The sequence below is a fragment of the Ceratotherium simum genome, chromosome 5, assembly GCF_057802395.1.
Source record: "Ceratotherium simum simum isolate JZ-2026a chromosome 5, ASM5780239v1, whole genome shotgun sequence".
Lineage (NCBI taxonomy): Eukaryota > Metazoa > Chordata > Mammalia > Perissodactyla > Rhinocerotidae > Ceratotherium > Ceratotherium simum.
The window spans coordinates 46,439,090-46,461,595 of record NC_141904.1 but is presented as its reverse complement, the minus strand read 5'-3'; the positions used below and the strand labels follow the sequence as shown (position 1 = coordinate 46,461,595).

Sequence of the window (22,506 nt, the reverse complement as noted above, 5' to 3'; positions counted from 1 at the left end):
CAAAAGGATCTAAAAATTATTTATTAAAACAAATAAGGTACACAGTAGGCACAAAACCGTGACTTGGTTTTATTCACCTCATTTAGAGCTAGATGTAAGGTTTAAAAGTCCATGAAAATATTGCCAAGTGAGCAGAAAGGCATCCAGCAACTACTTGGTTGAAATCCAGTAAGAAATTAGAAAACAAAAAATGGGCTGGGAGAAAGCCTCCCAAATTCTGAAAAATGAACAGAAATATTGAAGATGCATATAAAGTTACAGAATCACGCTGTGGTTCATCAAAATTATCAAAATGAGAGAAACCAGGGCCTGGGAAAGTTTGTCCGTAAATTCCTTTGGCTGTGCTTCTGTATTCTTGTTGTTTCTTTATTCTCCCTTTGGTAGAGTTTGGGAGGAACAGGAGATAAAATACTGTGATGAGCTTATCATCTTTAGTCTGTAGTTTTAGTCTGTATCAGATGTTTAATGGCCTTAGGCTAAGATCCATCCATATCAGCATAGAGAATGTCTTGGCCACTGGACCAGAAAAACTTGAAGTTCATGGGCAGTAGCTTCCTCTACTCATTTCTATATCGGGGATAGCCTTGCCTCAGAGACCAGAACTACTTGAAGTCCCTAGGCAAAGGCGCCACCTCTTTCCAGGTGTCTGCTTGAATGGGCAGTGCCATTTTTTGTACCTGAGACTTTTTCTTCTGTAGTTCCCTGGCTGACCCTCACAATTAGCATTGCCTCTCTAGCCGTGTCACTGTTTTGGTGAGATTTAGTCTGGGAGCCACCCTGCCTCTGAGGTCACCTTGCATATTGGTGCCTAGAGCAGTGCCTGATACTTGGTAGACATTATTCAACTGCGTCTCTGCTGTGAACCATTATCAGTTTAACTCTCAGGGATAAATTTCTTCTCTTTCATTTCTAAGTTCCAGGCTGGGGGTAGGGGCTGAGGGCTGTTGGGGAGGTGTCACTGTAACAGTGCTGTTACTGAATTGCCAGCTGCTTTTTTATGTCAAGCTGGAATCTGGCTCCACTTGTTTCCTCCATGGCCTGCACTAGAGCCCAGGGAGGCTGGGGGGTGAGGGGGTCCTCCCTGGGCTTTCTCCTCTTCCTTTCCCCTCTGCCTGTAGGTAGTAAAGGGCCTGACTCTCTCTTCCCTGGGCCTCTGCCCTTTAGGGATTGGCTATGTGGCCTCTTCTCTGAGTTTGCTTTCTGATTTCCGTGGGGATCCTCTCACCACATTTTCTTCTTGCCAGGACCCAGCCCCTGCCCAGAGCCCAGATGTGCGTTGGATGGGTACAGGAGCCCTGCGAGCCGCACAGATATGGCCCCCTGCTTCACCTCTCAGGAGCAGCTCTGCTCTGGGGGACCGCCTGGAGCCTCCCTATGAAATAGGAGTGCGTGACTTCCTGGCTGGGCAATCCGGTACTCGCTGCCTGGCTCTAAGACCCCAGCCTTATGCCATACTTCCCGAATTTTCTATAATGTCTTTTTACCATCTGTCCTCTCACGAGAATCTTTTACTGTCCTGGCCCTTAGCTGTGTGTCCTTTCTGTCCCTTCTGTGACCCTTGTCTGCCTAGCTCCTCCTCCCCTTGCGCCTTCCACTCCCCACTCCCCAGCCCTCAGCAGGCACTGCGGAAATGTGAAATGGGTGTTTAACAACAGTCCGTACCTGCTCATGGGCCAGGAATCCTCTGTGTGGGGGGAAGAGTGGGCTTCTCAGTGGGATGCCAAGAGCTGGGCTGCCGTCCCTCATGGTTCTTTCCTCTCCTTCAGATCCTCCTGCTGCCCAGGTGCCTGCCCTTTCCCAGAGAGACGGGTGCCCAGGAGACCGGGTGACAGCTCAGCCTCAGGTGAGCCACCAGACCTTTGGTCCTTTCTGACGTCTCAGCGTTGCTGCCTAATGGAGTAGCTGCAGCTCCCCCTTGTCCTGGGTCTCTCTGTCCAGTGACCTCACATTCAAGATCCACGTACCAGAGACCACATTGTCCCCCTTGAGCCCAGAGCTCTTCTTGTGGGTAATGGTCTTCTCTCTCACCCTTACCAGATCTATCCTGTATTCACTCAGAGCCACCCTCATTTCCCTGTCTTCTCCTAAAAGCCAGGAGCTGTGGACCAGCTCTAGGGCGTAGGACTGTGTTTTTTCAGGAGGCTGTGACTTTCAAGGACGTCGAGGTGACCTTCTCTCAGGATGAGTGGGGATGGCTGGACTCAGCACAGAGGAACCTGTACCGGGATGTGATGCTGGAGAATTATGGGAACGTGGCTTCTTTGGGTAAGGCATCACTATCCCCATGCTTCTACCACCTTTACTTCTGCCTTCTTAGTTTTCTTTTCTTTTCTTTTCTTTTTTGTAAGGAAGATCAGCCCTGAGCTAACATCCGTGCTAATCCTCCTCTTTTTGCTGAGGAAGACCGGCTCTGAGCTAACATCTATTGCCAATCCTCCTCCTTTTTTTTCCCCCAAAGCCCCAGTAGATAGTTGTATGTCATAGTTGCACATCCTTCTAGTTGCTGTATGTGGGATGCGGCCTCAGCATGGCTGGAGAAGCGGTGCATCGGTGCGTGCCTGGGATCTGAACCCGGGCCGCCAGTAGCGCACACTTAACCGCTAAGCCACGGGGCTGGGCCTTTCTTAGTTTTCTTGATGGCACATAGAAAGGGGCCTGACCTGGGTTTAGATCCTGGCTCTGTAACTAGTAACCAAATCACTTAATCTATCACCTCAGTCTCCTCTCTGGAAAAATGGGGATAATAATACCTGTCATTCTGGGTTATTATAAAAATTAAAAATAATATGTGTCAAGTTCGTAGTCCATTTAAGATCCAGAAAATGTTTGCTGATTTAACCGATTGAGCTGTCCTGTGGCTCCCACCTCCAGAGAGTCCTAGTGATCCTTTTGGCTGCAACTTGTCTCTGCTCAGGGCTTTAGAAGTGGCTGTCTGGGCCTCCTGCACTGGCTTCCTCCACCTGCCTCCCTAGCCTTTCCCTCTTCCCTACCAGGACCTCAGGCCTGAGAGGGTCCTCAAAAGTAGTTCTGTATGATTCATCTACTTTCCCATCCCATCCCCTTCTCTTCTGCAGTGGGGCCATTCACCAAGCCTGCTCTCATCTCCTGGTTGGAGACAAGGGAGCCGTGGGGCCTGAATGTCCGAGGAGCTCAGCCTAAGGGGAATCCAGGTGCTACTTCTGCAGGTGAGTTCCAGAGAACCTACCAGATCCTGCTCCTCCTGCATCTACTCTTCTCTTTCTAAGGTCTTTTACACTAAGTAAATCATGGAGAACTTACTCCATTGTTTGCTACAAGGAAGATCCTTAATGGTCTTGCTAAGGAGTGCTGGGCCTCTGGGCTTCTCCCCTCCAGGCTGGCCTATTAGACATTCATTTCTGGCCCTGCCCCTTCCCCAGCGGCTCTCTCAGTACCAGTTCTTGCCCACTGGAGGACTTTACCCTGTCTGTCTTTTCCATTCATTGATGCTCCTCCTCAGCCCTGTGCCGCACTCTTGCTGAATCCTCCGTGCCCTCCCCTTTCTGCTCTTAGGGGCCCTCATCCTATTCCTGCTCCTCTTCTTTGCCTGGTCCCTCCCCATGACAGGGGGCCCTCATGGGCCCTTTCAGCCAGCCCTCCATGGAGCCCCACCCCTCGGTTCTTGGAGACCTTCCAGTCAGGCTCTTGTGCCGTGATTCCTCTCCCTACTCTTGCTGTTTAACCCTCCCCTCTCAACCCTTTTAATTTTTCAACTGGATGTGATTCTGTATATGTCTAGCTGCTGTGCCCATCGTGCTTCTCCTCCTCCTCCTTCCCTGTAATCTGGGATACTCTTCCATGTTTTGCTTTATCCCTAACTATTTTGGAAAGGTATTGTCAGTCAGACAAAAGCCTCACCACCCAAGTTGATGGCGTTTTTTTGTCCTTTGGTGCTTTCTCCAGTTCCAAGTATAGGAAAAGAATACATTCGCTTTTGTTTGTTTTGTGTCAGGAGGTGAGCTCCAGATTAAAACAAACAAGTTCATCTTAAAACATCAGCCTTTGGAAGAAGCAGAAATCTTTGCTGTGCCATCAGGATGTCATGTGGCAAGTGTTTCTGAGGGAACAGGGCTCAGAGAATCTTTTGAACAGAAGAGCAACTTAAAGGAGCAGTGTGGAAACCCCATACAAGTGAGAGTTAAGAAAGAAGAGACCAATTTCAGTCACAGGGCAAGAAGAGAATCTGAAGGATCAGGAAGAAGTAATAGTCTTAATCTAAAACACATTACATATTTGAGAGTTCCCAGAAGGAAGCGATCTCTTAAACACGGCCGTGGCAGACACTTGAGAGGGAGTTCATACCACTGTGACTACAAGGATTATGGTAAAGGGCTCAGACTCACGATTGGCAGGTTCAGCCTACATCAGAGAATTCGTGCTGGACTAAAAGGGAATGCAAAGGATGCGTGTGAGAAAGACTTCATCCTTAGCTCTCATCACCAACACGGGCAGAATCTTCACACAGCAAGGACATTGCATAAGTGCAGTGACTGTGGGAGGACCTTCCGTCATAGCTCCCATCTTGCATATCATCAGAGACTTCACACACAAGAGAGACCATTTAAATGTAGGGTGTGTGGGAAAGCCTTCAGGTGGAGCTCAAACTGTGTGCGACATGAGAAAATTCACACTGGAGTGAAACCTTATAAATGTAGTATATGTGACAAAGCTTTCCGACGCATGTCTGCCTACCGTCGGCACCAGGAAACCCATGCTAAGCAGAAATTTCTTGAATCTAATCAGTGTGAGGAAGCTCTCACCCATGGCTCAGGATTTGATCATCATTTTAGAGATCAAAGTGGGGAGAAACCCTTTGACTGCAGCCAGTGTAGGAAATCCTTCCACTGTAAATCATACGTTCTTGAACATCAAAGGATTCACACCCAGGAGAAACCCTATAAATGTACCAAGTGTAGGAAAACCTTTAGGTGGAGGTCAAACTTTACGCGTCATATGAGACAGCACCAGGAAGAAAAGTTCTACAGTCAAGACAAATGTAGAGAAGACTTCATGCAGACTTCCAAGTGCACTGAGCCCCAGAGTGCCCCCACTGTGGAGAAAGCTTTTCGGTGTCAACAGTGTGGGAAAACTTTTACTCGAAGGAAGTCTCTTATTGATCATCAGATAACTCACACAGATAATAAACCATACCGATGTAGCGAATGTGCAAAAGAGTTTACTCATCGGTCAACCTTTATTGTTCATAAGAAGCAGCACGCCATTAAAAGAAAACCTAAGGATGGGCCATCTTTTAGTCAGGACAGAGCATTCCAAGTTCCTCAGAACACCACAGAGGAGCCCTACAAATGTAGCCAGTGTGGCAAAAACTTCCGTAATCACTCATTTCTCATCATCCATCAGAGAATTCACACCAGAGAGAGGCCTTATAAGTGCAAGGAGTGTGGGAAAGCTTTCAGATGGAGTTCTAACTTCTCCCGACATCAGAGGATTCACGCTTTGGAAAAACAGTACGAGTACCATGAAAGTGGAAACACTGTAGATCAGCAGCCACAAATCCTCACTGATGAGAAACGTTTTTGGTGCCAAGAATGTGGGAAAACCTTTACACGTAAACGATCTCTTTTAGATCATAAGGGAATACACAGTGGAGAGAAGCGCTATAAATGTAATCTGTGTGGGAAGTCTTATGATAGAAATTACCGCCTTGTTAATCATCAGAGAATCCACACTAAAGAGAGACCTTTTAAGTGTCAGTGGTGTGGGAAAGATTTCATTGGAAGACAAACCCTCTGCATTCATCAGAGAAGACACACCAGAGCGGCACAGTCTGAATCCAGCCTGGCTGGGTTATCATCCTGCCAGGACACAGGGGCGAGTGTACAGGAATTAAAATCAAGTGGGGAGAAGCCCCTTGAAGATTGTGAAGAAGCTTGTGACCAGAGCTCCAGGCCCACTGGACTCCAGAATGCACCCCTTGGGAAAAAGTGCCACAAATGTAACACGTGTGGGAAAATTTTTAATAAGAGCTCACAACTCATTAACCACGAGAGATTCCATACTCGAGAGAGGCCATTCAAATGCAGAGAGTGTGGGAAGACCTTCAGGTGGTCATCAAATCTGGCTCGGCATATGAAAAAACATATGGGAGATTAACTTGGGACCTGACAGTGGAGGCAGTGGGGGTCCTAGCTGCCCTGCTAGAGAACCCTTACTTGTAGGCAGTGCTGGGAAAACCTTCACAAAGGCCTTTCTGTTCTGAAAGCTAGTGGCAGAGAATCTTGAGGATTGAAAAACTCAAGGCATCTTGCATCCTACCTGCTGGAAAGTGAGTGCTGGGGAAGAGTAGCAGCTTGTTTTTTGGGGTCCTTCTGGAGGCTTGGGCCCCCAGGAGTGGCCTTTGCACAACGGCCTGGAGCCTCCCCAGCCAGGTCTCCTTCCATAGCTCTAAGAGAAGAGACCATTGCGCTGAGTGGTTCGACAAAACGTCTGTGGCATGGTGGGCTGTGGCTGCTGGGAAGGGGCCAGTTGGATCCTAAGTTTCCCTTTGAGTTTGGCCTGTGATGGTGCCTATTCTGTTTGACCTTACAAATAGCAGCAGCAGCAGCAAGAACTCCTCCAGGTCTCCCTAGATGCCTCCGGGGAAGTTCTGGCTGTGGCTTCAGCCTTCACAACTGGCTTTGGATATCTGTTATGGGCATAGAGTTGTCTCAGCAGCAAGTGGAGGAGAATAGGGTGCTGGGCTCGATCACCTGGAGAATGGAGCTCTACCAGCTCTACCCATTGCCATCTCCGTCCTACAGGTGTGCACGGGCAGCAGTGGTCCATCTGTTAAACAGAAGTGTGCTGAGCACCTCCCATATGCCAGGCACTGTTGTCTGTGCCAGAGACCCAGCAGTGACTGGAACAGACAAAAAAATCTGCTGTCTTGGATCTTCACAGACAATAAACAAATGAGATATGTGTAGTATTTTGGATGGTGATGTGTGTTGTGGACAAAATGAATCAGAGAAGATTGAGAGGGAGTGCTGGATTGGAAGGGGGGTTGCAATTTTAAGTAGGCTGGTTGGGGAGGGTCTCAACTGAGAAGGTGAAATTTGAGCAAAGACCTGAAGGAGGTCAGGGAGCAAGCCCTGTAGATCTCTAGGTCCAGGCACAAGAGGTGGGGTCTTGTCTGGTGTCCTCAGGGAGTGGCAAGGAGGCCTAGGCTAGAGTGGAATGAGCCAGCTGGAAGAGAGGTGGTGGGCCAAGCCGTGTGAAGATCATGCGTCCTCACTGGGGCTTGGGCTGCCTCAAAGGGAGGTAGGGTGCTTTTGGACAGTTTTGAGTTGAGGACTGTTGTGGTCTGAATCTGTATTACATTTTACAAGGGTTAACCAAGGACTCAGTAAAATTATGCAGCTGAAAGATTTTTACGTGGTTATCCCTGCTGCCAGTTTCCATGAGTGGAACGCTCCCCATCAGCCCCCGTCAGTATCTGAATTGTGTACAAGACCTCCAGCTCTCAGCAGATGTAAGCACTTGATTATTGCACTTGCACCTCTAATGTCGGCACACTGCGGCACCCTGTTGCCTCCACGTAGCCTTCTCCATGCGTTGGCTCCGGTGTTGGCCTTGAGTTCACCCCAAAGGTACCAGTTCACGTGTCTGAGGCCCTCACAAGAAAACGTGACCTGGTTGGGGAGGCACCCGCTCTCGCTTGCCCACTCACTTGTGTTGAAGTGAAAAGCAAGAGTCACCTCAGTGATGTAAGGGTAAAACAGTGATATGTCTAAAGTTTATGTCAGTAGTCATTGCCTCTGTTTATTGAAGAGCTCAGATTAGAAACATAAGAGCAAAATGCTTTGCTCAGTAGTAGAGCACCACATCAGACCACATTTCACTGCTGTGAGCAGGGGCAAACTCATGGAGCAGGCTGTTTCTTGTAATGAGAAGAAACCAACCTGGACAATGTCCTCTTCAGTAGAGTACAGGTAGTCTAATTCTCTCTGGATTGTCACGGGCAGGTGAAAATGACGGCTCTGACACTGTGGTGCCGTCACAAGGGATGGGCAGGGGGTGGGGGAGAGAGATACCATGGCAGCATCTCCTGTTGGTGTTCTGATGCCCATTCAGCTTTGTACTTGGGAAGGTTTGGTCATCTTGGCTCTGCCTCTCTCTTGATTCCTACAGCAGCAGCTGCCCATGGCCTGGATTTGGGTGTCCCGTCACTGGAATAGTGCCAAAAACTGGCACTAGAAGTAGCTGGACAGGGACAAGAGCCCCATGTGTTGAGGGCCCAGGGTCATGGGAAAGACCTTGGGGTCATCAGACCTGGATTCCAGGCTCGGTGTGTGTTTTCTTGGCAGGATGATCTTGGGCAAGTCACTGAACATCTGCACCTATTTCCTCTTGTGTAAAATGAGAGTGACTGGCTATGCTACCTGACTCCTGAGGTTGGCAGAAGAGGGCTTGGTTTCCTACTGTTTAGGTGGCTGGTCTCTAGGACCAGAGCCCTCGCAGAGCTGCAGCTTCCCCGTCAGTTGATGCTGCAACCACAGAAATACCCCTTTTCTGTCCATATTTTCATCCCTCTCCTCCCTAGGCCACCTGGCACCTCAAAGAGTTCCAGCCCCAATAGGGGAGTTTTTACTGCCATTTTTATAAAATGAGATACACTTATTTTTAAACATTCAAATCAAATTTTAATATGTACGAAGAATGAAATAAAAACAGAAATCCCTCCATACTGAGGCAAACCATTAATATTTTGGGATTGTACTGATGCAGTCTGTTCGATAACCTGAGTTTTTAAATAATTTTAATTTTATGAATAATATGTGATTATGATAGGAATATTCATAAATACAGATTACCTAAAAGGAAAAAGGAAAAGCTGACTACTTGGAGCTAACTACTAAACGTTTTGGTGTAATCAGTGTTGGATTTGACTTCATTGCCCTTCCCTGAACGTCCCTGGACAGGCCGCCTTGTACCATCTCCCTTCACCTGGGGTGCCACACCTCTGTCTGTGCTGGCCCAGGTCCTCTTCCAGGCCTGGCCTTCCCTAACCCTCATGCCTCTAAGCTTTCTCCCCTGGCCCCACCACTCCTGTACCCTGTGCCAGGATCTTGCTTGGTTACGTGATGTCTGGGTTTCTGAAAGTTATGCCCACACTGCAGCCAGCCTGAGGCCAGGGTAGGGTGCTCATTTATCTGTGCAAAGATTTTGCTCCTGTGTTAAGGAATATAGAACTGAATTCAGTTCAGCTAAGGCAGGATTGGAGTTTTTTGAAGGGGCCTTGGGTGAAATGTAGACTGGAGGCCACCCACAAGCGTAACTCCTGCGAGTTAGGAGCCCAGCTGTGGGTGGTTCTGAGCCACATGGCTCCGGTGACAGTTTCTGACTGCCCCAGCCACCAGTTCTCACCTCGTACCCCTATCCTGGCCTGGAGAATATGCAGGCTTCTTCCAGCTCTGCCCTGCCTTCTCTCGCTCCCCAGGGGTAACTGACGTTGGGGCTGGAGAGAGCCAGATGAGCTGGGACTCTACAGAGAGGGGTGGGTATCAGAAGGTCTGTCAGCCAGCTGTTCGGTGTGGTTGGCCCCACGTTTGCTAACAGAGACTGTCAGCCCAGACAGAGTCATGTGCAGAGAAGAAAGCACAGGCAATGTAAATTTATATGGACCGTCTCACACTCATCAAGTTGGCAAATTTTTAAAAGCTCTAGTGTGGGTAAGTGTTTGGAGCAGTGGGAACTCACTGCTGTGGAAGTGGAAATGACGACAACTGTGCCAAGCGATTTGCAAAATCTTGTAAAGTTGTGTGTACTCTACCACCCAACAATTCTACCTACTTCTGATAAACCCTAGAAGAACTCCATGTGAAGAAGGAAATGTGTATAAGACTGTCTGTTGCAGTACTGTGTAAGTAGCAAGATTGGGAAAAGCCTAAATTTCCATCAACAGAAAAACAGATTAATAAATGTGTTGTTTTTGGTACTTTGGAAGTGAATATGAAAGAGCTCGAGTTACATCTTTCCACATAGATAAATGGAAAATGATGCTGAGCAAGTTGCAGAAGGTACATCCAATACACCGTTTATGTAAAGTTAAATGTACTGTTTATCTGTGGGCACATTATGGAAACTTATTTGTGTTTCACTTTTTCTATAAAACGGAATAGTCCCAACTTCACAGGATGAGTGGGGCCGGGGGGACGGTTAATGAAATAATGCATGTAAAGGGCTTAGAATAGTGGCTGGCATGTAAGCATTGTTGGCATTATAGTAAACGGTGTTGTTTTGACAATAATGTATTTCCTGTGGATTCAAATTATATGAACTACTAAGATTATATAAAATCATGTATTGGAATGATGTGTGAAAGTCATGCTCTGCCTTCCTAGGGCAGAAGTTGCTGATGGAATCAGGGAGGGTACATGGGGGCTTCAGGTGTGTTTGATTTCGTTTTAAAATTGATGTAGATGGGTCAGCATGTTGATTCAACAAGAGTGATAGCTTCTTTTTTTAACTGTTTGCTTAAAATATTTAAAAATAAAAATATTTTTAAGCTTGGGTTCTGACATTTTATGATTTTATAGAAATCCTGGCTCTGCCATTTATGTGACGTTACTTAGAGTGAGCCACTTAATCTCACTAGGCTTCAGTTTCCTCACCTGCAAAAATCGGAGCAACCCAAATGGCTGTTAGTAAAGGGATGGTTAAACAGGTCTGGTGTATCTCCGATAGAATGTCATGCAACCGTTAAAAAGAAAGAGAATGTTCTCTATGTATTGACATGTGATCTCCAAGACATGCAGTTTATAGGAAATTATAAGCTCTATTTCTTTTAATTCCTCCTGGCCTAAAAATAACAAGTGAATCCAGAAGCTATAGACTCATAAGTTTAAGAAATGGGATCCTGTGGACAGAGATGCTTAGTCAGCATTCCAGTTTATTAGGTGGGTGAGGAAAGGTGAGTAAATGTTTACATACCAACTACCACACCTTTTAAGTTAATGCTAGCCCTGTTAAGAACAGCCAAGGGGTTTTGTGTCAGTCAGGTTCTAGTCTGGGGCCAAAACGATATCAATTATTTTGACAAGAAGAACTTACAAAAATGTGTTCACTATATATCTAAGTAACTAAAAAGGCAAAAAGAAAATGCTAGGGTATCATGGAGGCAGTAACTTCGAGAAGCAGCTACCACCCCAGGACTGGGAAAACTGTACACAAACATCAAAACATTTTTGATGTTTGACCACTGACGGTTTTCAAGCCCTCTCCCTCCCCTTTTTGCCTCACATCTGGGCAAGCTGATAAGAAAGCCCAGGCACTTCCTCTCAGCGCCTGAGGGGAAGTTTGTGCAAACCCTGGCTTTTTTTGTTGCCCTGGAACCCTCACCCGTAACCACACTAAAAGCCAGAGCCACTCGCTCCTCCTTTCAATCAAGGCAAACCGACTGGCCTGGGTGCCTGTCCTGCTCTCCACAGGGAGCCTCATTATGTGAATAATAAACTTTCTTGTAAACTCTTGATGTGTGTTATGTCATCGGTGTCAACACCTGAACCAGTTTGAGGTGGTAGTATGGTATTGATCCCACCTCCACAGGGCGAGGGACAAAGCCAGGAACGAAGAGAAGTGGTTAGAATGAGAGCCCTGGTGGAACTGAACTCAGACCTATGAGGAGCGCTGCTGGGCTAACACTGGTGTCTGAACTCAGAAGAAGGGCTGGTGTTGGCAAAAGTGCAAACTGGATTCAATTGCTGCTATCAGAAGGAATTGCCACTGCTGGGGTGAAGAAGCATCAGGAACAGGAAGCAATGCTCACAAAAAACAAGACAGGAAGGAACAAGTGCCTTTTCCCTCCTTGTATTAGGATTCCCTAGAGAAACAACCAATAGGATGTGTGTATGTATACATATAGGAAGAGATTTATTATATGGAATTGGCTCGTGATTATGGAGGTTTGGCAACCAAATATCTGTAGAGTGGGCTGGCAGGCTGGAGACCCAAGAGAGCCATTGTTCTAGTTCCAGTCCAAAAGCTGCTGTAGAACCAGGAAGAGCGGATGTTGCAGATGAAGTCCAAAGGCAGTCTGCTGGAGAATTCTTTCTTGCCTGGGGGAGACCAGTCTTTTTGTTCTAGTAAGGCTTTCAACTGATTGGATAAGGCCCACCCACATTATGGAGCGTCATCTGCTTACTCAAAGTTCACCAATTTAAATGTTAGTCTTATCCAAAAACACCCTCACAGAATCGCCCAGAATAATGCTTGACCAAATATCTGGGCACCCCATGGCCCAGCCAAGTTGACACACAAAATTAATCATCACGATCCTCCAACATTGTAGCTTCTCTCTTAATATTCCTTGATGGTAGGGGCAAGCCCAGTGGCGCAGCGGTTAAGTTCGTGTGCTCTGCTTCAGCGGCCTGGGGTTCGCAGGTTCAGATCTCTGGCATACACTGATGCACCGCTTGTCAAGCCATGCTGTGGCGGCATCCCATATAAAGTAGAGGAAGATGGGCACAGCTGTTAGCCCAGGGCCAATCTTCCTCAGCGAAAAGAGGAGGATTGGCAACGGATGTTAGCACAGGGCTGATCTTCCTCACAAAACAAAATAAAACAAAATACAATCCTTGATGGCAGAACCTAACAGAGAACCAGCTGGCAAAAAAGTGAGGTGGATTGAAGTGTTCCAATCCCATCATCTCAAGACATCTATAGAAGAGTGGATTTGAAGCAGAGAGACGAGCTAATAACTGGTACAGCTTTCTGGAATTATTTTATCTTAAAAATTCCTAGGATGTTTGTTAAGGAAATTATGTGTGTTAAGTTGTGGACAACTGGTGATTTAAAGGTGTAAATTATGTCATTAGCAGTTGACTTCACCCATGGACCTTGTAATAATTAGCTGTTGGCTATGACTTTACTCATCTTGTTGTAATGAACTCAAACTTAATAAAAGCCCCAAGAAGAATGTCTCAAAATTAAGAACTAAAGGTATTTCTCTTTATAAACATTTATTTTACAACAAAATTAAATTCATAAATTTTAAATAAATTTAATAAAGTAAATTTGTGACTTTAGCAAATTAAATACAGCACAGAATCCTGATTTACCTCAAATGGAGCTGTGACTTAGATGATCAGCCCACAGCAGAGCATAGAGGAGAGGAGACAGCAGACTCCTGTAGCTGTGAATTCTAAAAGAAAACCAATTAAAAAGGCAAGATTACCTCCATTTATGTCCCATGGTTGAGCTATCTGTCTTTGTTGCCCAACTGATCTGGGAGCACATTAGTTCGTGCCTTTTGCTATGAAATCTGTTTAAAACTAGGTAAGGCAAGGAGAATGTATGCACCTGGGTCTACTGAGTAAGGTTCATAGGATGTTAAAGTGGCTTCAACAGATGATTCCTATTGGTGTGAATCAAAGAATCTGATAAATATATTGGAAAGAGAGAAAATTGGTTTAAATATGGATATTTTCCCTTTGTGACTTTAGGTTTGAGAGCAGAAAACAGACTGCCCTCTGAAACGTCATTGAGGAGTATTTAAAATGGCCATGGAAGATTCTCCCTTGGTGAGAAGAGTCTGAAGAGTCATTACGTACATAAACCAATACTAAATATTGAAGTCAGCAACCCAAGGGAAATGTACTTTTATATTCATGCAAACGTTTCCACGTACTCGTACACATGAATCTTATTTGTATAGAAATAAAATATAAAGTTTTTAGGAAAATCTACAAGTTTTCCTTCCTTTTGGTGCATTTACAATTAAAACAATTACTCTCTAGACATATAAGTTTCTATCATCAGATCCTCAGCTGAGAAGCGCATTCTGCCAAGGTGCATTCTAATGTGAACATAAGCAGGAATTTTTATATGTTAAAAAAGAGAAATGAGTGGTAGTTACAGTTAAGGAAGTCTGGCTGGAGCCCCCAGAGCAAGCATGGTGGCTGCGTTGTCAATGGAAGCAGTTATGTGAGGTAAGTAGAAAGTCTTACTACAGTGATTCCAATTGTATGAGGTGGATTGTAGAAGAATGGTCTAGTTGATAAGCCTTGGTCACCAGTACTGGAGTAATCCAATGTCCAATGACGGTGTTTTCTTGTCCTCAAATGCGTCATTCACACACTACGAGGCTTCAACCCTAGGATGACTTTTCACCTGTCGTTGGGCCTGTCACGTTAGTTGGACCTGGCAATCTTTTTGTGTGTGTGTGTGTGTGAGGAAGATCAGCCCTGAGCTAACATCCATGCCAATCCTCCTCTTTTTTTGCTGAGGAAGACTGGCTCTGGGCTAACATCTGTGCCCATCTTTGTCTACTTTATATGGGACGTCACTACAGCATGGCTTGACAAGGGGTGCATTGGTGCATTCCCGGGATCCGAACCCGGGCCACCAGCAGTGGAGCCCGGGCACTTTAACTGTTACGCCATGGGGCTGGCCCCCTGGACCTGGCAATCTTTGAAACATGAGTTTAAATATAAAAGTAACCCATGTGGTCTGGTCTCAGATTGGCTGAGCACTGACAAGAGACAGCTTGATCCGTGTTCTTAGGCACTGAACACATTTAATAACTGAAACTGTTTTCTTGGGTGGTGCTGATGGTCTGAGTTTAGTTGAGAACAGATTACTTTCCTATCTACTTTGTTTTTTAACAGTTGGGAAGAACATGAAAAGTATCAATGAATCATAATTTAGTTTGAATTATTTGAGTTTCCTATTTTGAGTTTGATCAGAATTAACAGCAAAGCAGAGTTAAATCCAAATAGTTTTGAACAGATAATTATTTTTCTCAATGAGAGGAGGCCTTAAGATTGTAAATGATTTGACCTAGAGAACTACTAGTTTTGGAGGGCCCCGGAGAAGGAAAATTGTAAGGCTTAGAAGACAGCTCTGGGTAATAACTTGAAGTATGGTATAAGTAACAATATTTTTAAAATATCTTTATTGTGAAATGTAACAAAGTATATGAAACCAAAATGTAAAACTCAGTGAAGTTTCATAAAGTGAGCTCCCCTGGAGTCACCAGCCAGACTCAGAACTAGGACTTTACGGGAAACTCAGAAGTCTCCTCTTTCCCTCCTCAGTCACTTTCCCTTCCCTTCCTACAAAGTAAGCCGTATTCTGATGTATGATAATCATTGCCTTGCATTTCTTTCTTTACCTTTTTACCACCTAAGCACACTCCCCTTAAACACAATATTTCCTGTTCTTTGTTTTGAGTGTTTTTTACTTTAAATAGATGGAATCATACAGTTTGTATTCCTTTGTGTCTGTTTCCTTTTCATCTCGACTTCTGTTTGTGGGGTTCATCCCTATTGTGTACTCTGGTTGGTTCATTTCTCATGGAAGTGTAGGTAGCACAAGTGATAACAGATCTCAGCAGGTTAGCTTTTCAAAATTCTGACAAGAAGACTAGAAAATAAAGTGCCACAAGAAGGGAAGTTGATATTCCCCATCACTCAGCACCCTAAGCTTTCTAGGAAGCTAAGCCTCATAGTTGTTTTTATCTTTCCAGCTGAGATAGAAGGAGAGGATTTGGATGTGGAAATTTTGTTGAAGAAGGAAATAGGACAGACAACTCAGTGGAGTCTTAGGAACTACTCCTAGAACCCATGTCAGGCCCATATCTGTGGGGTCTGCTGGGGATACAAGGGAAATGCCCAGGGAGGGAGAGTGGGGAAGGTTCGGGAGTTCAGGGAACAAGTTCTGGATCCTGATCTCAGAGGGGCCAGACCTGGGGAGAGAGGGTTGGAAAGTCAAGAACCATCAGCTCATTTCCCTCCTCACCGTAGCAAATGGATCTGCCACGAGTCCAGTGCTGGCTTCGTGGGTGTGCAACTTGTGCGCTTGCACAGGCCCATGCTGAGAAGAGCCTCACACTTGCTTTAATGCTCTGCTGTCACTGTCTTGAAATTCAGAATAATTTTGAACATGTTGCACTTGACCTGGCACATTATGTAGTTGGTCCTGATGAGATCTCAAGGCAGCTCCAAACCAGTACTTGGAAGGCCAGCACTGAAGCCCCACTGAGGGGGTGCGTGACTATTATGAGCTGAGAATGATCTGAGACTCAAGGGCAGCCCCTTTGGAAAACGTTTTGGCAGTTCCCCAAAATGTTAAACATACAGTTATCACATGACCCAGCAAATCCCATGTAAAATGGTCTCTTGTAGCCCCTTAAAACATATAGAACATAAATATTGGAAACATGGCAAAGAATGGAATTTTGGAAAACCTTGTTCACCCTAGCCAAGTTGAGCTATTTCCCACACTCTGGCATGTTATGTGTGTAACCAACATTTAGAGTAGTTGTTACTTCCTACACAGCAGATCTAATTACCATGATATCACCAATATATTGGCCCGGTGTGGTGTCCTGTGGGTGGAAGGGTGATCAAAGCAACTGTGAACTAGACAGTGACTAGGGTTGTAGAGCAGATGTAGCCCTGAGGTAGGATAGGAAGGTGTACGCCGCTGAAAGCAAACTGCTTCTGATGGTCTTGACCAACAGCTTTAGAGAAAACATTCACCAGATTACTAATTGCAAATCAGGTGCCAGATGTGTTGATTTGGTCAGCACCAAAACCACATGTGGAAACAGCAGCAGCACTTGAAGTCACTACTTGATTAAGTTTATAACAATCCACTGTCATTCTCCAAGATCCATCTGTGTTTTGCACAGGCACATAGGCAAGTTGAATGGGGACATGGTTTTAAGTCTTTGATGGTGGCACTAATCTCGGCAATCTCTCCAGGAATTTGCAGTATTGCTTTGATTTACCATTTTTGTAGGTAGAAGCAGTTCTAGTGGCTTCCACTTGGCCTCTCTTACCATAATAGCTTTCATAGTTCAGGGAAACAACTCGGGGATTCTGCCCATTGCTGAGTATGTCTATTCCAACTATATATTCCAGACTGGGGAAATAATCACAGGGTGGGGTCAGGAACCCAATGGGCCTAAACTGTGAGATGGATCTGAGCCAAAACTCCATTGATCATCTGTCCTCTATATGCTTATACTCTGACTGGGGAACCATAGTGGCATTTTGAGAATCCTGCAATTAGTGTCAGTTTAGAACCAGTCTCTGGCAATCCCGGAAAATTCTGATTATTTGCCCTTCCCAATGTACAGTCACTCTGGTAAATGTCCCCGGGTGCCTCGGGGAAGATGAGGAAGATTAAAGGTATAAATTGTTCTCAGTTCTAGCGGGATCCTGCTTCAAAGGGAGCTGCCTACCCTTTATTCAAGCAGATCTAGGTCTGTGAACTAGCTGAAGTCTGAGAATTGAGCAATGGATTGTAATTGTTTTGGTGATTCAAGTAAAACTTCTATTCACTAGACACGGAGATTCTCCGCTTACTCAGATCAAGTAAAAATTTAGTAGGCTGCCCATCCATTTCAGTTCTAGGGACACTGTGATCAACGAGCTAACATCAAAGATCTCCGTGGGGCAGACTATTCAGATTACTGCTTGGACACCACTGTTCCTTACGGTATCCACACCCACCTTGTCTTTGGAGACTGAGTGTTACCACATGGTCCCTGCCTCCTCAGGATTCCATCATCCGCATTGCATTTAGGAATCCTAGTTCAATGGTAGCAATTCTCATTGTCTGTAGATTCCCTTGGTTTTTCTATGTAGATACTTTTATCAACTATGACTAATGGTAATTTTGTTTCTTCCTTCCCAATCTTTATAGTTTTATTTCTTTTACACGTTAATGAACTGGCTAGTTTTACAATATTGAATACTCATCTGATTCCTGATTTTAAAGGAGATTGTTCTAAGTTTTCACTGTTAATATGATGTTTGTTGTATGATTAAAATACCACCTTTACTGGGTTACGGAAGCTCCCCTATAGTTTTAGTTTGCCAATATTTTTAAAAATTATGAATTAATGTCTTATTTAATCACAAGCTTATTTTGCTTCTGTTGAAATGTGGTGACTTAAATGGATTTCCTAATGTGAAACCATTTGTGAATTTCAAAGATGTATTTTTTAAAGCATCTATTGTTGGATTTGCTAATATTTATAATTTTGCATTTATGTTCATTAATGAGATTGGCCTGTAATTTTCTATTTTCCTTACCTGGATTTGGTTTCACCATATAAAATAATTTGAAATATCTTCCGTTTCCAACTCTCTGGATGATTTCATGTATAATTGATGTGACAGACATCACTAGATGTCCCCCATGTTTTGGTCTCCCTTCTTTTTCAATAATAGAATGCTTAGCTGTTTATGGGACCACTGAAATTAAAGACTTCAGGTCCCAGCCTTTTTTGAAGCTAGGCATGGCCATGAGATATAAACATAAGTGTTGTGGGTGTTTTCTGGAATCTTCCTTAAGAATTAGCAGACGTAAAACTGCAGCTCCTACTTAATCTCTTCTTCTACCTTGTGGCCTGGAATGCAAACATCACCTTCTTATACCAGAAGGACTAAGTTCAGGCCTTAGGGATGGCAGAGGGTGAGCTGGGAAGACCATGAATGCCCAAGGATTTCACACGGCACACTAGACCTCAATCGCACATTTCTGGACTTTTATGTGAGCATGAAATAAACTTCTATCTTTGTTAGCTTACTGTTACTCATAGGCAAACCTAATCTTAATGTGATTGAAACTTTTTGTGCCGTGTGTTTGCTGGATTTTTCATATAAAGTTCTTTGGACCTTGCTTCGTGTGTATATATATGTGTATATAATTTTTAACTTCAATGACTATAGAACTATCTAGGTTTTATATTTTTCTTTCTATAGATTTTGGAAAATGAAATTCTGTTAGGAAACTGACAATGTCATCTAAGTTTTAGAATGAAATTCTGTTATGAAACTGACAATGTCATCTAAGTTTTAGCTGTACTATCAAAAAGTTGTTTGTGGTGGTGATCATTATTTTAATTTCTGTTCTATCTAGATTATGTCCTTTTTTAATTTCCATGATTGTGCTTTTTTTGTTTTTGTTTTTTGGTGAGGAAGATTGGCCCTGAGCTATCTATTGCCAATCTTCCTGTTTTTGCTTAGGGAAGATGGTCCCTGAGCTAACATCTGTGCCCATCTTCCTCCACTTTGTATAAGGGATGCTGCCACAGCATTGAGCAGCATGTAGGTCCGACAGAGATCCAAACCCTTGAACCCCGGGCCTCTGGAGTGGAGCATATGAACTTAACCACTACACCGCTGGCCCCATGATTGTGCTTTTTTATTTTTCTTTTCTATTGAGCAATCTTGCCAGTTTTCTAACTTTCATTTTTCTGCTCAGAGAACCAAATTTGCTTTTGTTGATTCCTTCGATAATATATTTGTTTTTACTTTATTATTTCTTATTATTCTTTCCCCTTTCTTTGAGTTTATTGTTAATCTTTTTTTAAAAACAAAATCTTGTCAGATACTTAGCCTGTTAACTTTCATCCTTTTCCTATCAATAGAAAGCATTTAAGGCTATAACTTTCCTGTAAGTATCATTTGAGCTGTATTCTACAAATTTTGATTTGGAGAATTTTCATTGTAATTTAATTCCGATTTTCTTATTTCCATTTGTTTTCTCCTTGGCCCAGGAAAATGAAAGTAGATTTTCTGGCTTTCAAGATCAGAGTTCTCTAAATTGGATCAGAATTAGCAATTGTGTTATTCACATGATTAACAGCCTTACAATTATTTTCTGTCTAATATATCAGTTACTGAGAAATATTTTTTTTTTCTCTTTTGCTGAGGAAGATTCACCCTGAGCTAACATCTATTGCCAATCTTCCTCGTTTTTGTTTTTTTTTAATGTGAGCTGCTGCCACAGTATGGCCACCAACAGACGAGTGGTGTGGTTTTGTGCCCGGGAACCGAACCTGGGCGCAGAAGCAGAGTGCGCCGAACTTTAACCACTAGGCCATCGGGGCTGGCCCAATACATATTTTTCAAACCCCTCAATGTGATGGTAGGATCACCATCCTCTTCATGTAAGTATATCACTCTGTTTTGTCATGTATATTTAGGACAATGTTAATAGCTGAATACACGTTTAGGATTGTTAAACATTTCTGGAGAATTATATCTTTTATCATTATGTGGGAAACCTCTGATCCCTCATAATGCTTTTTGCCTTAAAGCAGGGGTTGACAAACTATGGTCTGACGGCAAATCCACCTGCCACCTGTTTTTGTATGGCCTGTGAGTTAGAATGATTTTTACATTTTTAAATGGTTGGAAAAAAAAAATCAAAGGAAGAATATTTCATGACATGTGAAGATTATATGAAATTCAAATTTCAGTGTCCCTAAATGAAGTTTCATTGGAATACATCTATACTCTCACTTTTTTCAAAAAGAAAGAAAAGTCTTTTTTTTTTTGTATGGGAGCTCCACCAGCATTTTTTGGTTAGTATTTGCATTGTAGATCTTTTTCCATCCTTTTGCTTTCAGCCCGTGTCCTCATGTTTTCAGTGTATATGTTGAAAACAGCTTTTAATTGCATTTTTCCTATGCACACCTGCTTTTACCTGGAATCATTTCTACGATCTTATTGTATGTGTGTTTTAATTTGTCCTGTTCTATCTAAGATGTTCTTTTTCTACTTTTGTTTTGGATTTATTGAAGCCTTTAAATTCAATTTTTCCTCTATACCATATTAGGTATAGATAACTTCTATACCATTAGAAGTTGTATGCTCTTTCTATTATTTGAAAAGATTATGCTTTTTATACTGTATACACATACTTCTATTAACTTATAAAGTTAATATCTTTACCTCAATTACTTTGAAACATTATCTCTAATCATTCTTCTTCTTTTTATTTTTTAATTATTTTTATCCAATTAAATTAAAATGAGCAACTATTGCTTATATAAAGTTTTATAAAGCAAAAATTAATAATCAGAAGCTCAACTAGATCTCCTTGAATCTCTCTCCCTTTTTTCATTTAATAATACATCATGGACTTCCTTCTAGGAATATATAGACACTCTCCATCTCATTGTCTAAAATTTTAATTTTATTTGGTTTTTATCCCATAAACTAGACATTTTTATTATTGTTTTATACAATGTTTACTACTGATGTAGACATCTTTAAATATAGTTTACTTTTGCCTGTTTTTTAACTTTGTACAAATGGAATCATAAATTGTTTTGTATCTTTTGCACAAAGTTATGTTTGTCAGTTTTATGCAAGTCACTGTGCTTTGTTCTCATTGTTCTATGGTATTCTGTATGATACCACCACAGTTGATACCCAGTCCACAGGTATGACGGACAGTGGGCTCTTTCCAGTTGTTGTCCTGGCAATGCCTACGTCCAACGCTATGAAATAACGCAAAATTGTAGCAGTTCTTCTTGTTAATGCTTGATTTTGCCAGATTTCTTGACATTTGCTAATATGACAGATTTGTTATGAAAAGCCACACAACCTCATCTTTGCTAGCAGCACCAGTGTTATCTCCTGTAAAGGGTGCCTCTTCATAGCCACAGCTCATAACTGCCTTGGTTGAGTGTACAGAAGTGATTAGTTTTTTCAAACTTGCAAGGAACTGAATTATTGAACTGTCAGTGTATGGCAGGCCACAGAGGGGACTTACCTACATTAGCAACGCTCTGGATTCTTCCAACTCTCCTTGCATACTGGCCAACTCCAGCCAGAGACCGCCTTTCTTACAGGACTTTGCTAAAAGCAGCCAAAAAGCAGCCAACAAAACCACCATTCTGGATTCTCTTTACCATTTTCCTAATGCCACAAAGTTGGTCAAACTGTGGTCTATCCTCCAAATCAAAGAAGACTGCAACCTGGCCAAACATTTTACCTGAAGCACCAGCCTCCCAGTCTCTGTCCAGCTAAAAACGGGGTTTCTATTGTTAGGGAAAAGTGGAGAATGGACATCGGTGAACCCTAACATTGTTTCCGTTACGGCTTCCTCTGGCATCATTTTCTTTTTTCCTGAATAACACCCTTTAGACCAGTGGTTCTCAACTAGGGGACATTTGGCAATGTCTGGGTACAATTTTGGTTGTCATAACTGGGGAGAGGGTGACATTTGGTGGGTAGAGGACAAGGGTACTGCAAAATATGCTACAATGCACACCACTGCACACACTCCCACTCCCCCTGTCCCCCCGGCCCCCCTCACCCCAAGAAGGAATTATCTGGCCCAAAAGGTCAAGAATCCTGAGGTTAAGAAACCCTGCTTGAGACATTCCTTTAGTCTAGGTCTGATTGTGGTAAACTTTTTACCTTAAAAGTCTATATTTCCCTAATTCTTGACTAATTAGCTGAGCACACGAATCTGAGGTGACTGGTTTTTCTCAGTATGCTAAAGATATCATTCCACTAAATTCCATCATTGTCGATGTCAGTTATCATTTATCTTCTTCAGCTGCTTTCAAGATTGTCTTTGGTGTTCCAGGGTTTTGCTACAATGTAACTAAGTATGGATGTTTTAAATTATCCTACTTAGGATTCAGTGGGATCCCTAACTCAGAATCCCTGTCTGTCATCAACTTTGGAGAATTCTCAGCCTTCTGTCTTGGATGTGGCCTCCCTCCTCCCTGTT

The 22,506-nt window shown here is 43.5% G+C and overlaps 1 protein-coding gene across 6 annotated transcripts in view; it reads left to right on the top strand.

Annotated features, from left to right (window-relative positions):
- The window catches only part of ZNF445 (zinc finger protein 445), a 28,909-nt gene extending 18,378 nt beyond the window's left edge, over positions 1–10,531 (top strand). For 5 of the 6 annotated variants that reach the window (XM_087430820.1, XM_087430821.1, XM_087430824.1 and 2 more), the window contains 5 exons: positions 1,245–1,413; positions 1,767–1,843; positions 2,139–2,265; positions 3,075–3,185; positions 3,971–10,531. In XM_087430820.1, the coding sequence (XP_087286946.1) occupies positions 1,245–1,413; positions 1,767–1,843; positions 2,139–2,265; positions 3,075–3,185; positions 3,971–6,132 (2,646 nt within the window). In that variant the 3' untranslated portion in view covers positions 6,133–10,531. Of the gene's footprint in view, positions 1–1,244; positions 1,414–1,766; positions 1,844–2,091; positions 2,266–3,074; positions 3,186–3,970 lie in introns of all 6 variants that reach the window. The other variant, XM_087430825.1, reaches the window with a different exon arrangement.
- Positions 10,532–22,506: the final 11,975 nt, after the last annotated feature.